At 38.5% G+C, this 18,452-nt stretch overlaps 1 protein-coding gene across 3 annotated transcripts in view; it reads right to left on the reverse strand.

Annotated features, from left to right (window-relative positions):
* gpc6a (glypican 6a) overlaps positions 1-17,829 on the reverse strand; it is a 137,685-nt gene extending 119,856 nt beyond the window's left edge. The window contains exon 1 of one of the 3 annotated variants that reach the window (XM_020606777.1): positions 17,261-17,829. Coding sequence is in view for 2 of the 3 variants with exons in the window: in XM_020606763.1 (XP_020462419.1) it covers positions 16,967-17,126 (160 nt within the window). In the remaining variant the exon portion in view is untranslated. Of the gene's footprint in view, positions 1-16,966 lie in introns of all 3 variants that reach the window. The other 2 variants (XM_020606763.1, XM_020606771.1) reach the window with 2 other exon arrangements.
* Between the last annotated feature and the right edge of the window lie 623 nt (positions 17,830-18,452).

Consider the following 18,452-nt stretch of genomic DNA (forward strand, 5'->3'; position numbering starts at 1 on the left):
TTCATTAGTCTACCTGACCAAAGGGCAAACTGCATATGAGCCAATCCATCTGGTACATCCCTTGACCACTCATGCCAGCATTTATAAATCGAGGACATTCTCACCAGAGTTTCACACCAAACCAGCCAACACATCATGAAGTCAAGAGAGAGAGAGGAAAAAAAAAGTATTATTCACCCACTCTGAAAATTCATAAAAAGGTGTAGTGATGCAGTAAATGAAATAAATTTCTGCAGTGTAGCAGCATCTATTGCACTGAGAGTGGGCGAGTAGTTTGACTCCAAGTTTGTCCCACTGAAAACAATTACTAAAAAGAGCCTAAAAGAGCTAAGTGCAGTGTATATACAGTACTGTAGCTGCAGTACAGTGCAAGTAAGATGGTATCAGGGTTTGTTTTTTACACTGCTGTCAGTGGGATTTTCACACCACAGAAGAACCAAGCTCAGTAACAGGGAAGCACCATCTTGAATGAATCACACTTATCATTGATCTACCACCAGATTCCAGCTACATTCTCATTCAGAGGTGCCTCTGGAATATTTCCTCCTCTCTGCTCTTATGGTTCAGCTGCCACAGAGCACCAGTGTGACTCATTGACTTTAAATGAGGCCAGAGGCCTGTGGAAACAGGCCTTCTGTGCTTGACATTTCAATTCAGCAGCTGAGTTTACTTGAGGTAGGTCTCTTACAATATCCATAATTCAATTTATTTTTTAACAGTTTTAGCATTGATTCAGGTCAAAATCTATCCTTTACTTTAATATAAAGATTTACACCGCTGTCCAAAACACACACAGGACAAATGCATTATCCATCCCAGTCAAAACTGTGGCACACTAAAAAAAGAAGCCATTATATTCTTTCAAAACAATAACAAAAATGAACAACCTTACAAGTGAAGAATTATAATGCAATATTTTATACTTAACTACATGCTTATTGGCTTTGTTTACTGCTGGCCTGTAATCACATATGTGTAATTTGAATTTTTGTATCTTCAGATTCAAAGTAATTTACCAATTGAAATACCCATATTTAATAAATTATTTGAAGTAAAGTATTGCCTTCAAAACACAGAAAATTGGTGACAAACATTTCTTGCTTCTTTTTAAAGTCTTAGTGTAAGTTTTATTATTATTAATACCAAGTATGATTATGAGTAATTAGCATGAATCTCCTGTAAAAGTGGATGGTGATTTATACTGTGACCATACAAGTTTGTCTGCCATCAGAACATTTGCCACATCATTTTATACCCTGGTAGCTAAGACTAATACTGTATATCAGGGGTTATATTGTTAAATGGGCAAAATGTAAAATGAGCAGAGCACATTAATATAAATGGTGCATTTAAAGTACTTCTCCTCTATCCAGTCACCCCAACCGGTCAAGGCAGAAGGTTGGCCACTAAGAGCAAGGATTTGTCAAAGATTTCATCCAATAAAAGGAGCTTTTCCTCCTTACTTGCTCGGGGAGGGATTTTTTGAGTTTTTCCCCACTGTAATGATAACAATAATAAGGTCTAGACCTTACTTTGTAAAGTGTCCTGAGATGACTTTTGTTGTTATCCAGTGCTATACAAATAAAATTTAATGTATTTAGCATATTTGCCAAAAAGAGACATTCCTGTTGTTTTATTTATTAAATTATCATTTTTTTCCCCACTGACTTTCCAGAAAATATGCATTCTATATATGTATATATGATTCTACACATTTGTAAAATTACATATACCCTGCACTATACATTCTCCACTTTTTTGTATTATAGTATTTTTTCATATTTTGAAATCCTTTTTCAAATTGGTTTATATTTAATTTCATGCTTTTTTCTATTTTTCGTACAGCTTCCTACTAATAAATATTTGGTATAAAATAATGTCTTGATTGATCTCTGACTACCATGAAACAGTACTTATGCGCATACAGATACAATAACAGTTACAACTATTATAATATTCCTTCATTAGTCTTGGCATAGTATTGAAAAGGCATGTAACGGTTTCTTTTTGGGGAGTTATGGATTTTGTTGGTTCATTATGCCATTAGAAAGTATGAAAAGTACAAGTACAAAGAGCCAGTATTACAACAAAATGTATGGCAGTAAAGGGTTAAAGACAATTGGACTGGCCCAGGGCAATGTCAAGACCTTCTCTTCCTGACAGTGCTGATCTTTTTACCTTCTCTTTTTGGACTAAATGGTCTAGTCAAATTCAGCACACTAAAAACTGAATGGTTGGCAGAGCCCCAGCTCCCGGTAAAAGGTTGACACCTCTATCTTTGAGATCTATTGACTCAGGTACGGCTTAGGCTCCTCACACATCTGGGCCACGACTGTCCTTTCTTTATTTGGGCTGCAGCACATTTAAGGGGCCCTCTATTCAGCTGACACGACCTAGATTTGAGGAAAAAAGGGAGCTCAATCATAGTTCCAAATAAAATTAAGGGTTGTTGAGTGATGGTAGATTGTATGTGACGTTATATGAAAGAGGAAAAACAGCTTTGAGCAAAAGGTGCCGTTGTCAGCTTAATATACCGGAAGACATGTTGTGGTTAAAGTGAACTTTTCAAATCTGTACAATGGAGGATTCCAATCAACACAATTCTGAATATAACAGGACGATAACACATCCGAGCTACAAATGCATGTCACAAGCAGGCTACCAACTGTCAACTGATTCTCTGGGTACATTTCTTTTATTTTTATAAATTAAAATTATATCATATATTTGTTCTTACATCCTGAAATCCATTTGAAACATTTAGAAAGTGACTTCTAACCTCATAACAATTCATGCAAAATCCATTTATAATTGACTTCAAGTATCTGAAGTTAAGTGGATGATCACAATGTGGCACTTTCAAAGTGTTAAATGATAAATCTCAATACAAGGGGCCATTTATTTTGCAAAGCATGTGGGGAATTTAGGATGTAAACTTTTAACAAAACCTCAATCAAATAAACAGAAAATTAAACTGGTAACTATTTTGATAATAATCTGTCAGTTTTGAAGCAAACTTATTTGTAGGTTTCAATTTCAGGAAAGTGCATGCTTTTCTTCATATATAATTTTAAACAGAATCTCTCTCAGTTTTGGATGGTTTGGATCCAATGATTGTATATAAATATGGACGCCATAACAGCTTCCACAAGTGAAGCCATCATGACTCAGTCTCCCCCTGGTGGCTAGTTGGAGTATAGGTCATAAATCCAACCCCCTCCATGGTAGTGGATGGGGCATGAGCCAACTAAAAGCTCAAATACAAATCAAATACATTTTTTCCAAAGATGATTTCTGTACTTTGATAGATATTATCATGCTGATGTGTGTACAACTGATCATTTTTCTGGTAAGTTTGGTTTTAATAAGCTATTCGATGATATAAAAAGGGGTGTATTTTGGATGATTTGACAGATTTGATGCTGCACTAAACTACTCGGTCGCTACTGTGCATCATCTGGTTGTAAAATGCCAAGGTGGCAGTCGCCTTATTGATGATATTTTGGCTTCACTTTTGCATAGCGGAGGGAAGCGGTGACATATTGTCCATATTTCTATAAGTCAGTGGTTGGATTTAAAATCTAAAATAAGGATCAAGTATTCTAGAGAACATTGGTTGTATTGTGAATGAAACTAAAATCAGTAATTCTGCAAGCAATATTCAAAGACACCACGAACAAGCATACTACAGCCTACCACACAAGATGGTTAACAATACATTGTTATGATAAAATAACATAAATGCTTAAGAGTTTTTACAAGCAAGTTTCTACAAGCCTTCTAAGGTGTCATTACTTGTCAACAGAAATCCATGAACTGGAAGCAAACCTAATTACTGTGTTAAATCACATCTGTCTGCATGCTGAAGTGGGAAAAATGCATCAAGCTCGATTGATCTTACTGCTGCTCTGCCATCTGGATCTCCACTCCATCACCCAAATCACCCGCTTTCAACTATTTCCACTGGGGCTTGAGACCCAAATTGAATATGTCCAAACAAGATGACACAGATAATTCCCACAATCGCTCCAACCATATGTCACCACACTTGGAGACTGCAATAAATAAATAAATAATTTTTCTAACTTTCAAATAACTTCCAGAGTGTGAAGATTACATTAATGGACAGATAAATATATGGTTCACAGTGTAGCGTGAAGCAGTGAGGCAAGGCTTAATGCCCTGAACAGTCAGACATTTCTTCAAGTTCATAATTTTATGGCACACTTGCCATGTTTTAAGTCTGAGCAACAGTCTGTTTGCTTCAAACACGACAGCAGGGTAGGTGGCAATACTTGCATGTAAAGGTGATGTAGAAGCTACCTTGCTTACAATTATCAACTCTTGCTTCCATCACTTTAAACTAACAGGATGTCAGAGAGATAAGAAGACTGTTTTAAGTGTTGATCACATTTACAGTATGTCTACTGTGTACAACCCCAAAGGGCAAAAACTGTTGTTTTCCCAGTCCCACCCCCTTTTTTTTCCACCAAACATCTTTTTCTGAATTTCCACAAAGGTGATAAGTCCTGGAGTCATTCCACTTTGCACAATGACAGAATAGCACCAGCCAAGTTTGGTGCTAAATGAGAAGCTATTACTGAGCTGAAAATATGAACAGGCAATATCTCAAAATATAGGCAATGGTTATCAAACCTAGACCATGATTCAACAATATATGAGAAGAACATTATTCTAAATCATGGGAATGCCACACTATTGACATGCACAATAAACACAAAGTACTGTATTAGTTCTACGTAACTAAATAAATAGTATTTTCCAACATAAAAAAAAAATACTATAGGCTCGGGCAGAGAAATCAACATTTCTGGGAATTCAATAATGTGGGAGAAATATATGCAATAAGGCAAGTCTGCCATTTTTTTCAGCTTCATATGGAAAAAATGGTAAAGATTCAAAGGTTTATGGCATGCAAGTGTTTACAACATTGCTACACCAGTTGGATAATTGCCAAACAAACAATAGCAAAATTAGTGCACTGATAACATTTCCCTTTGCTGACTGTATTGTGTTCAGAGACAAGTTAAGAGCAGTAGAGCTGTGAGAAAGTGGTTAAGTTAGATGGTGAGCATACAAAGCACACAACTGTCACATGTAACTGGAGTTCACACAAACATGGTTTCTAGGAGACGGGGCTGAAGACTAATTCTGGTTAAATGTTAATCATATTACAGTATCTCATGCTTAAAGTCACTACTGACTTGTTTCTGTATTAAACCAAGACCATACTCTTTCTCCAACACTTAACCAAAGTGTTTGTTAGCTAAACATAACTATAAAAAGTGAATAATACAAGTGGATATTATTTTTGCAAGCATATTTGGGCAGAAAACATAAATATACAATTTTTTAATGTTTGTAAACAAGTTGTATAAATGGGTAATTTCATGATGGTTGTTTTAAAGTAACTTTAAAGAGACATAAATGTAGCATTCGCCTTTACACTAAGTGTTGCAATGTTGTTAACCAAAATGCTGCTTTCTGATTTTGAACTACTGCCTTCTTAACACAGACAAAATCTACCATGAGTACAGCATGTACCTTCATTATGTATTAAAAGTCCCTTTGAACCATATTTCACAAGTCTAAATCATATACCAAGCAGCAAATATTAGGCAACTTCAAATGTGCTTTGAAAGGTGAACAGCACAAGACCTGCTGCACTCCCTCCCTCTGATTTACAGGTTGGAACACGCATGTTGAGCTTTTTATAAACCAGGTTGTTCTCCCATCTGACATCTCAGTTCTGCACTTCGACTAATTTTAACTCAATTTCTTATGCATTAATGGTTTAATGAGTATTTATGCAGTTCCTGACTATACACATAATATCTGAAAATGATGCGTGTCCTGCCTGGATGAAGCCATCCTATGAGCCAAGCACCTAAGCTGTGCGAACGAAAACTGTGAGGAAATATTCATCAGCTTCATTACATTCCAATCATTAGTCTTCTTTCTCATGGTAAGGATGAGATGGTACAGACTAAGGGCTTTTTCAGACTTTATGCAAGCAGTCACAAATGCTTTCAACTATGGAAGGAGGGTCTGGCACATACTTTCATAGTAAAATCTGTTGTCCAAACATTTGTGATGTGACATAAGAGTGTTATTTCACACATTTCCTTTAGGGGCGCTAATGCAAATGCTGCACTGTCACGCTACCCTGACGTCTTTGTTACAGTCTTTGTTGTTTCAGGTGATACAAAAAAGGCTGTGAGAACTTGTTTGCATTCATTGGCACCTGTTTCATATGGCAACCGGACACCTCTTTTCTTCTTTTACCAGCAACGATTTAGCAAGCATATTTTGGCAGAAAAATATCCTATTCAGCAGCAATTTTAATTTCTACCAGTTAAATCACGTGACCTGATTAGGACCATGGGTCAGTGACTTTTGCCCCCTGTTGGGTGAGCAGTGTATTGCATCTGTGGGGCAGCCACAGCTTAAAGTACTGTATGTATATACACATGTCTGACCCTTGCGTTTACGTAGAGTTTGAAACAGCTTGAAATCTCAATACAACAGGCCTGACAACAGAGAGTAACTAAAATGGATTTTAAAAATAAAAACTTAAACAAAAATCACTATAGTCTTAATCATACAACTGCCACTGTGAAGCTCATTTTAATTTTAATGGTCTTTTAACCAAGAAGGTTCTGGAGTGGGTGCCTGTCTCTAAGTGTCAGCCCTGTGATAGACTGGCAACCTGTCCAGGGTGTACCCCGCCTCTTGCCCAGTCTCAGCAGGGATAGGCTAAAGCCCCTATTCAGGAATAAGCGGTATAGATCATGGGTGGATGGTCTTTTAGCCTAAAATCAATTAAAAGAAAATGCTCGTTCTTGGCGTTGACTAAGAAAAAAGGAGCTCATGCTTTTTACAGGCAAAAATCCAATTCAATGAAAACAAATCTATATTTTGTGAATACCCCAGGAGCTCCCTGCATTGTATAACTTAGGCAGGCATTCAATTCATGAATATTTCTCTGTACCATGAATTTTGTTATTAGTTCTGATGTGTTTATTGATGAACTCAACATGATTTTCCTTAATTAAAGCCTAATTTAAACTTGAGCTAAATGAGATATTATAATTCCACAATGAATATAAAAAGAAAAGCCATCTCTTGAAACTGTTGACCCTGATTCACAAACTAATGATGCAAAATCAAACCCGTCATCAAAGTAATACCTTTTCCTGTGCAACAACTGTTGTTTAAAAAAAACTAATGCTGACAACAAATGAACACACAAATCTTATCAACAGACACATTATTAAGGTTGTACCACGTCTACACTAGTATGTATGGCTTCCACAGCTTCACACACTGACTCCAACATTACAAAAGCTGTCATCTTCGCCCACCTACTTGGCTTTCTTATTTCTGCTACTGTCATGATACAGTACAACATGCATGTGTCGGTGGAGTTTTGTTAAGCTACCAGACTAATAAATAAGAAGCAGAATCAACAGCTATTGAAGCAAGCATGTAAAACATCCAATGGCTTCCTAAGTTATCAGCTTTATGTAGGCTGGAACATACAGTATATGAATTGTAAACTGCATCCACTCAACACCATGAGATCCTGCCCCTGGAGCCTTGTGGCCTAAAAGGTGCAGACTAACAACCAGGAAAAACTGGCTGATAACCATGAAAACCACTCAAGCAGTTCCTGCATCACAGGCTGTAATCACCATTGCTCCCAGAATGTTTGGGACCACTGTCCCAACCTTAGGAAAATAGACAACATATACAGTGCTAACAACCCCTTCAAGGAGGGAACCAATGCCCTGTGACAGTGATTAATCAGTGAGATCCCTACAAAGGAACATTTCAAACATGTTGCTCATGCTCATTTTCAGAATGTTTGGTAAAAGCTACTGTACCACAGCGTTTTATGTCAGAATTTTTCAGTGCAGTTCATCACACTTGCATTAGAAGCTAGGAGGGAAGAGAAACAGACATGCAATGAAGTTAGAGCCTTGTGCTCTGGATTCAACATGCTAACTGGTGCCTGACTTAGTCCTAACCACAACAGCTGCTGGTCTGAAGAGCCCAAGGTGGAGCCCCAGGGTGTGCGATGACCAGCCCACTCATTTACCAACAGCTTACACCGGGGACAGGGAACAGTGGGGTTCTGGGAGCAGGAGATGAGGCTGGCTTCTTTTCAGTTTCAAGCACCCTCCAGGAGGAAAAGAACAAGAATGTGCCAGGAAGCATCACAATGGCAGATGTTTCATTTGACACATGATGAAACTCAAGCATCTAAAAGATGTAAACAAGGATACAGGCTCATTAAGCCTTTCCAAAAATCTTGCACCTCAATTACAACAGACCTTCAATTAATGAAACTGAAAGCTGGACATATTCTTTCTCAAGCCCCATCACAATCTCAGAATGACAAGACTTTAAGACTGGTCCTCTCCTGTCTTTAAGCTTATATGAGCTTTTCACATTTGTCATGATTGAGAGGTTTCCTGGAGATGCACTATAGAGCCCCATTCAGCCTATATACAGTATATTTTCCTGCAAGACTGCCCTACGCTCTCATTAGCTATGCAGATAGGTGATTTACTGTAAATGAACTGTTGGTTAACTCCCGCTGTACTTCTTTAGTTCCAGATGAACTGATGTCGTTTGGCAGCACTCTGCAAGTCACATGTCCAGCATTCTTCATTACAAACCAGTTATGTATAAATAATATACAGGCCATACACACAAAATACATCCAGTGATATAAAGTTATACTAAGCCACTGCGATAAAAATGTACAAACTTTTCAAGCCAACTGAACTATTAGCAGCAGCTGAAGCATTTTAAGATATTTTAAACTTGCCTCATCATCAATATTGCTTGATTTAATCACCATAAAATATATAAACATCAGTTTAATTCTGGTTCACGCAGATCACTGAGTGAAAGGGACATACTGCCTAAACTGGAGTAAAAAGGAAATAAGGCAACACAGGGCGAGGAACACAGGGCAGACCTCTGATAACTATGGGCGTGTCATTATATCCCCCAAGGCATTTCACTGCAAAGTCTATTATTTAATGTCATAATTAAAGTCCAGAAATGTGACCCAGGGTTAAAATAAGCCTTCTACATTTTTGCATTAACATAAAAATAATAATGATCTTCAATTAGTCTCTCCACCTCAAAGCCGCAAATGAGATCGCACTAAACTGGGTCATGAACTAATGCTATCAGTTTAAATTTCCTAATTTATAACTGGAACGACTTGCTTTCTTTGCATGTCCTGTCCTGACTAACTGTGACTGCTCTTTGAAAATGCAATTTGCAACAAACCTTTAGGAGTGTTGCAAGGTTGGCAATGTGGTCTCCTATTGTCTTGTTACTTGGTGAACCACTATCATCCATTCTCTTGAACGATGCAGTCATGCAAGCAGTCGGAGCTCTCTTCTTAAGCCTACTGTAATGCTGACATAAAATGACCGAACCAGAAAGCTATAGTTTGACTGTATAATTTAGACAAATGTTGCAATATAGTACCACAAGAATATTAAGGTGATTTATAAATCATATTATGTGCATATGACTTATAACTTGTTTTTAGAAATGTGAGAAATAGGAACAACACACAATTTCACACAGACCACAATGCACTAAATCTCCTGAATTGAACCTCACAAGTGACAGCGCCTAAGTATCCACAAAGCATAAGGACCAAAAATGTGTCAGTCTACTCTCCAGGTATATTACAAAACCACAGTTCTATGAAACCTGGATGACCACCACAGGTAGTATGAACAGTAACTGGATTTCAATAGTCTCAGGCAGTCAAGAAGAAAGAATCGAACATCTCCTCTCAGCCAACAACTGATTTCACTTTCTAGATGAGGCGCAGCCCAGACTGAAAGAAAACCAGAGAAAGAACCTGATGTTGCCTTTTACCCCATAGCAAGGGAACTTCACAGACGACTACATGACCTGAGATAAAAGTCTACCTCATTTTTTCAATCCCTGCTTGGTTTTATTTTAACTGCTGAAAGAGAATTAGGTGTTACAGTATAAAAATATGCAATTTCTTGCTTCAACGAGTCAGCAATGAATGTTACCACTATATTTAGAGTCTTGAATGATGTTCACAGGCCGCATGGTTAGCTACTGATGTACTACTGTGACTTTGTTTGTTCTTAAAAAATGTCTGCATGTTGGCGCATCTGCTCTATTGATTTTGATACATCAAAAGCCCCCCATGGTCTCAGTGCAGTGAAACCAGCAGCGACATCTTTCAGGGGCAGAAACGGTCTGTTTCTTCAACATAAAAGCCATGTCATCAAGTGTCATCAGCAGCGTCTAGTCTGTTCCACCATGCCACCACTGTTGTCTGCATTTGTTGACAGCATCTGATGTTTCCATGACAATTTTGGCACACCATGTTTACTGTGCTTAATGCTTGTTTACTTCCAAGTCTCTGAGGGATGGTTTATTTAGCAAACCACCTCAGCCATGTGTACTTGTCTGTGTCTGAAAAACAAAAATAAAAAGTCCCCAGTGTGAAATGTATTTGCGTCCTTGACACCTCAATACGAATACCCGTGTGGGTGTTCCTAAAGTGCTGTGTGACTCTCATCTCTCCGAGCCTCGTTGCTGATGTCAAGCTTGGGACTTCTATTCAGAGACTACCCTCCAGAGGCAAAAGGGCTCTGTGGGTAAAAAGAATGATCATAAACACATCAGAATGTCCTGGTTCTCTAACACACATAAGAAATAATGGTAGGAAAACCACAAACATCCACTTGGCTAGGAGGCGAAAAGAGAAGTGATTAGTGTTGACTGGACAGTAAACAATATGTTTTATGTGGCTTTTGGTCAGTCCTAAGAGTCTTTTCATACTTCGATTTTAGTAGGAAAGCTGCCCTATAATTGTGAATGCCCACCAACTATTCCCCCATGTCAACAATTCTGTTACAAAGTGACCCTCCACCTCCCTCAGCAACATTCCTGCACCACGCTCACCCACTGAAAGAGAAATCCTAAGGGAAAACCATGTGCAACTTTGCCTTCCGTTACCTCCTGAGGCAGTTTTTCTTTCACTAATGTAGAAGCAAAGTTGAATGTTTTTTTTTTTTTTCCTGGAAACAAGTATAAAAAGGCAGCATGCTGCAGGACTTCTGTGCGACAAACAGCGAGCCAGATCAACAGTCTCTCACATCCTACCTGACTGCCTCTTTGTATCCCAGAGCTCATCTCACACAGTTACCACTCAAGTGATGATTTCAACACATGGCTAATCAAGGATGCTTACTCTTTTACTGAGTAAACTGGTTTATTTCCCTGCTTATTTTTTTCTGTGTGGTCACTTTACTCTACCTGCTCATCTCTAAACATCCATCCTTTAACTTTCTGTAGTTATATTCCAGTTCCTCTCGAGGTGTGAGAGGGTAGAGATCCTTATTTGCCCCCTCCATTACTGATTTAGGCCAGCAATTGATTGAAGAACTGAACACATGAAGAGGGCTGACACATTCTTTGGGTCAGGACAAGTGTCAGACGTTTTCATTCAGCAAATCTGACAAAACTTGGAAACGTACGGCTAGAGGATTCACAATCAAACTCATTTGGATGTTCCATGCATACAATCTGTCTCGCCCAATAAAAAACAAAAGACCTTTGTCATTTTCTACCACAATATAGATATAAAGAAAAAGAGAGCCCTGGAAAGTGAGGCTAAACTGTTACAAACACACACACACACACAGAGACACATGCACACACAAAACGACCTAACAGCCTAATCTCCCCCACATCTCATTAACTGTTCTCTCTGAAGATGTATACAGGCTGGCAAGAGACTTATTTCCAATTTGGTGGAGCCAAGAGCATATTAATGGCCTTTGGAAAAAATGCCCCACAGAATTTTTTTTTATGGATATTTGCTGGTCTAGGGCTTTTAGAGTTCTATTCCCACACTTTCACTAAAGGTCTTGTGTCATTCCATTATTTGGCGATTAAGCATCTGGCTGTGAATACATCTACAATTACCTCTAAATTTATTTTGCATACCTGCCCCACATAATAAGTATGTCAGTTAACAAACAGATTGGGCTGATTACATACTCTTCTGACAATATGCACAAATGTGACACCATAAAATTACCATAACTGGAATGTCCCAAATTTTTTGTGTTATATTATGTCACTTAAAATTCCTGACAAATAAATGAGGAAGACAGTATGTGATGCCAAATAGCTTTAGACATGAAATGCTGATTCTTGCAATGGAATCTTAAGGGAACACAACACTGATTAACAGCATTTACATCTTCAGTTATTAATAAATGATTTTATTCTCTTTTAGTCAGTTGCACTTTCAACAAATTCAGTCTGAGGTCCTAAAGCATGAAAAAACACTTATAAAATATATATTTTTTAATTTCAGATAGAATACATCTAAGACACCCACTAAGAAAATTACATTTAGATATTAATTGTTGTAATATGGTTTATTTTAGGAGCTGTGCTGATGTCTGTGATGACAAAGATTACATTTTGACAACAATAACTAAAGTATACATGGGTTCTAACATTCATGTAAGCACCAACAGCACATATTTCTCATATCTGGGTTGTGTTTAAGGGAATTAGGGAGCTGTAAGAATCCCAGAACCTGCATACAGACAAGTACAGATCACATGCGATAAACCAAGAGAGTTGTAGCATCAGGAATTCACATGAGGAAAAATGATACTGTATTGTATAGCACCAAATAACTGTTCTGTTAAGATAAATGAGATAATATTCTTTAAAGTTGTTATAGATGAACCCCAAAGGCAATTGTTATCCTCAAGAAAAGAAACATAAGGCTCGGGCAGTGCATTAATAAAAACTGCAGGAACATCAAGTGATTTTGTTTCCAAGCCGTAGCAAAGAGCCATGAGTCCACCCATGAGAATCCCCGTTGTTTGGTAGAGTATGGTAGATGTTGATATTAACAGCAAAGCCTCTGGGCCAGAGCTGCATGGCAGGGCCTGATTGAAGCATTCAGAAGCAGTTTTATTTATGAACAAAGGGCCGACATTTAAGAAGCATTGTCTGCCTGACACTATAACTAACATCTGGCACACGCACACAGGCGGCGATCCTCACATGCAAGTTCTATTGTTGGATGTGCAACACATCAGACAGGCGATGGTACATCGACAACAAGGACACGAAAGCAGAGGAGTCACAAGCTCAGCCTGGTGGAGTTTAATGAAGCGGTCCACTTGCCACATTTTTCAGATACAGCTGTACATTTCAGTGCCACCAATATATTCTACCTGCCTGCTGGTTGCAAAGAATCCTGGCATTCTTCCAAGAGACTGCTTACTGTATAGAACCTAAAGCTAGTTAGGTTTTTTTCTTTTTACTGACCACTAGCTCCCATCACTCCCATTCTCTGAGCCAGCTGAGGCACTTAAGAGTCCTTAGGCAAAAAGCTAAAGTAGCACTCTTTAATCAGTGAAGTGGGTAGTGTGGTTGACCTCTATCCATGTCAGCTAACTCTGCCAGTTACCTTATGTCTGCATCAGTGCCTAACAGTTACTTCAATCCCCAAATCGATGTGTGTGAGAACTATGATGATTTGCCAAGCATAGCAGTGAGCATGACAGAAGTCCTACACAGCTGAGCATGCATTACATCTTTTCCTGTTGAAATCACACCTACTATAACTCTGATTGTGTCTGAGACAGCATGAGACTGTACCAAAAGTACAGGGATTGGGGCCACTGGGTAATTATACACTAAATGGCAAACGCTGAACAAAAAATGTCTTTCCACAAACGCTTTACAGACTTAGATAAAAAGATAGCAAAAGCCACAAAAAAAAAAAAAAAAAAAAGACCTAGCCAACAGGTTTCATGCCTGAACCTTCCATTTGTGGTTTCTGCTATCAGGGTTTACCGGTTTATTTATTCTGTGCATAACATTTATGACTGTGGTGCCCAAGAGACCTATTCAAACACTGCTGTAATATCTCAGTAATGGATGGCCTGCAGAATTTAAAGTAGCTGTTTAAACGTGCTTATGTTATCTCTATCAAGCGCAGTGAAAATAAAAACTTCTATTCAGGAACAAACACTTAAATACAAAGGTGTATTTTCATCTGCAAAATATGTTACATTTAATTACTTTATAATTATACATAAATCTCATACAATTTAATTACCTTCTGAATTCAATAAGTAGCCCATGGTATTTTAATATGCAAAACTAATGTCTGTAGGAACATATCTGTTTGCTGCCTCTTAAATAATGTAGGTCAGCTTGTCAGTGGCACAGAGCTGTCCAAATCATTAGATAACGCTAATAGGACCTTAACCTGAGGTAGTCACATCTGCAGTTGTATTAAACCTGTGTGATTTTTATCTAAAGGCATAGAAGTGGCACGCGATGGCACACAGCAAATGAAGGAGAAATGAGCTTTTACACCACACATGTAGCTTACCACAGGTTTGTATTAGCATATCTAATTAAGCATAATTGAATGCTTTCTACTATCCTATCTCCTGAGACCTAAATCTAACCCCTGCTGTATTTATGCAAAGGTCATCTGGAGACAACAAAATCCAATTACATACTGAATGGACTGTACATGAATTGTAATTGGGATGCGATCACAGCCCCAAAAACATCTTGATCTATAATGCTGCCAACAAACCTTGGTCTTTGACTTTAACTTGCTGGAGTCCCAAGTAGATGAGGAATATTTCATGAGACAGAATAGTAAATACAAGAACGCTCTACATAAATAAAAGGATTTCTAGATAATTTATGAAACATCGTCTAACATGATATGAATTCCTTTGGTGAAAGGAAACCATCCAGCACTCAAGAAAGGTCAAGACCAACAAAAACTCTGTGGGCAAACAGTGGAAAACTACAGGACTTTTACTCTTACAGGGACTGACAAACAAACAAACAGCTGAACAAGAGAGGTCCAAGATTCTGCATCGGAAAACTCTACAATAATCACACAGGACTGACTAAATAATCCAGATATTCAACAGCTGCATGTTAATGTTTCTGTATTAAATATGTTGTGCCAAAGTCTGATTGAATCAGCAGATCTATATTACAAGTCTGTGTACATAGGAATCTATGCAATACCAAAAATCTACACATATATTTAGGACTATTTTTTACATCTTTGGACCCACAAAGCTGACTTCAATCACAAACCATCACCTGATGACAAAAAGGAAAAGGGGGCAACACCAGAAGCCACCGTGTCTGCTTAGCTTCCTGTGCTCTGGAATATCACAAGCAAAATATGAAATAAAAACAACAGAGCAGCAACGCTATATTACACGATATACGTTCAAAAGCAGAAAGTGTGTAAGAAAAGATGAGTAATTATTCCATACCCAGTGTCTGGTCTTTTTTGTTTTAGTTTTTTTTTACAAAATCATGTCCTTTTGAGTTGTTGATCAATTGAATACATGTTGCTACTGGAGCAGAAACAATATGTTCACCGTTTCCCTTTCCACTCTTTCAGATTTCACTACAGCTCCTGATGTACACTTAACTTAATGGACTCTAACATTACAATTTTCATTTAGAGTTATAACTAAATGAAACTGCTATGGGATATATTACGTGGAATCCTTCACCCATTAAGTACAGACATCATCACCGACTTAGACACACCTTAAATCAGTAACAAAACTATCAAATTTCCATCTAGCCAAAAGCACATTAAAACCAAATACAGCAGCTATATGACCATTAATGCCTGACACTGTCAATTACCAATACAGTATCTATTTTGTCTGTTAGAGGCAATAGAGGGATTAACGTCAGTCCTCTCTGCTTCCCCTCTTCTCTCTCGTGAAGCAGACTGTTTACTGACTAATCTCCTTTCCTGCTTTGACCATAAATGTGATTACCACCACACAAGAGATAATAAAACCCCATATCTCTGCTATACCAAAGAGCAGGAATTAAAACCTAAGCTGTAGCCTTGAGGAATATCAGAAGGGGGAAAAATATCCACAGCAAAAGGAGTATTTCCTATTGAGTGCATACAGCCCCCTACTGGAAAACAGTATTCACTATTTAGCCAAATACAACAGAACAAGGTCCATGATGCTCTGTTGAATATGAGCAACAGGTATGCAGCCAGTTTCAAAACACCTCTAGTATCTTTGTTGCAAAGTTAGTCTTTATCTGGCTCCATTTAAGTAGATCTTTTTAGGAATTATCCTGAATGCGGGTGACTGGAAGTAAATTACTGGTGTGTCAAATGAAATTCCTGGGCTGTTAGTTGTGGTGTCATCTATTTATCAGTCTGTGGGTGAAGTCATTTTTGAGAGGCACTCTGCTCTTTTAATGGTCAAAAGGCAAAAACAAGTGGAATGTAACAAGTGGGGTCTGCCTGTGTTACAGTAAATAAGGTTTGAGTGCCATTAACTGTGTCAGTGTGCATTCTAAAATGTAAAATCTAAAATATCTGACACAAAGGCTAACTACATGGGGATGTAGAGTTGTGTGCTTTTGTACAGGTGGATCATTTTACATGTATTCTGGGCTTTAAATCCAGTGGAAGATAATGACTGAAATGCAGCTTGCTGTGATTCATTATTAAACAACATTGAAATGGAGGAGATCAGGCTTATTAAAAAAAACAACAACAACAACAACATTAAGCCCAATAAAAATGCCACTGCACACAGGGTAAATTCACACCAATGCTTTCTCAGTCTACCTCGTGAAACTTTGCATGTTGCAAAATCATACTTTCAATTCCCAGACTGACTTTATATGGATCACCCAATAAAACGTGATAACGGGATGTTAAATGTTCAAGGTTTGAAGGAAACTCATAGAGTTCAGGTGATCTGTGGCGGTCAGCAAATTGTTTAATTTGAGGGAGGAACAAGACATGACACGTGGTGACGGGAGCGAAACGATGCAATGAATTATCAGCTTCACCTACCTGATATTTCCTGATGAGGTACATTGACAAGGCTGAATCCTTTAGCGTTATAAGCTTGTCTAACCTCGCTACAGCTCCGAGCTTTGCTTTCACCACCAGATGACAGGGACAGCACCGACAGAGTACATAAGGCGACTTGCAGTCCCCACATCGCATACATCAGTGAAATCCTTGATAACGCTTCACAGGGAAATACGAGCTCCGTCAGAATAAAAGAAATCCAAAGGGCTGATTGAAAGATTTCTCCTCTAAGCACGATATCAGAGGTTCACTTAAACAAAAAGCACCCCTCACTTTAGATACTGCTGCGTCCACCTCATCCCAAAAGCTTCGTATCTTCCACTCGAAAAGAGAAGAAGCCCAATTTAGTCCGATTGCTCCCAGCTTGCACAAATCCGTTTGGAGAAGGCAGCTGCAACCTGGTGCTTTCTGTGCCAACAACTTCTCCCGCACACACAGCAGCCCTCTGTTTGTGTCAGGGTGGGAAAGGCGAAATGTAACGTAGACACACGCTGCACAGTGTGCACAGCGCATTAGGGCAGGGCAAAACACGGAGTGGAGTCGCTGCGACTTCAGTAACTCGCATCCAGGGGCGCACGCCGTCCTCTGCCTTTATGCATCCTTGGTAATGCGCATCACAGCACATGTAGTGTGTGGATACAGGTTGGAAGCGCGGGGACCAGAGGACTATAACGGCACACGGACGGAACACATATGGGTTGATTTCTTGGATTTTAACCACTCAACCAAATCCATGGCAATAATATGATGATGAACAGCGGCTGTCAAGATTTCTACCGAGGCTTTTGACGCGCGTGTGTTCACCCACCGACACGCGCACACGCTCATAAAGAAATAGCGATCATTTCAATTTTGCCCTGCACCATACTCTACTCACGCGTTATCTTATCTCTATCCATTATGTGCCATTTTTCCTTCTGCGATGAACATTTTCTTCACTTAATTTCAGATCCTAGACACATGGACAGTGGTTAATTGAGCTGTGTGAAATGGACTTCTTCCTAAAAGCCTCTTTTTGCCTAATGTTGGCTAAATTACAAATCATTTCTTGGTGTTCTTAGTGCAAAACCGCAATGCTTTCAGAGCGGATCCATTTGTCGGGAATTTTATTTATTTATTTATTTATGATGATCCTAACTAATTTAACTACACCAGCCACAAACAGCGCATTACATATGGCAACACAGAACTTACTTATCACACTATAACACCAAACATATTTCATAATGCTTTGCTTGAAGAAGGGAGGTTATCTTGTGATAATGAAGGCAATCTAACAAGAATCATGTCTTGTTAAAACGTGAAAGAATTTCTCTTGAGAGTATGAAAGTAGACTACATCTCGTTATACCTAGTCTCAACTCTCCCACAGTTTGTTTTTGTGGTTTGGGGAGCTACAGCTGGCTTGTTAAAATCAACTTTAAAATGTACTGTAAAAATCCAATTAGCAATAATTCATGCCTGTG

Source organism: Monopterus albus, unplaced genomic scaffold, assembly GCF_001952655.1.
Source record: "Monopterus albus unplaced genomic scaffold, M_albus_1.0 scaffold4.1, whole genome shotgun sequence".
In the NCBI taxonomy this organism is placed as follows: domain Eukaryota; kingdom Metazoa; phylum Chordata; class Actinopteri; order Synbranchiformes; family Synbranchidae; genus Monopterus; species Monopterus albus.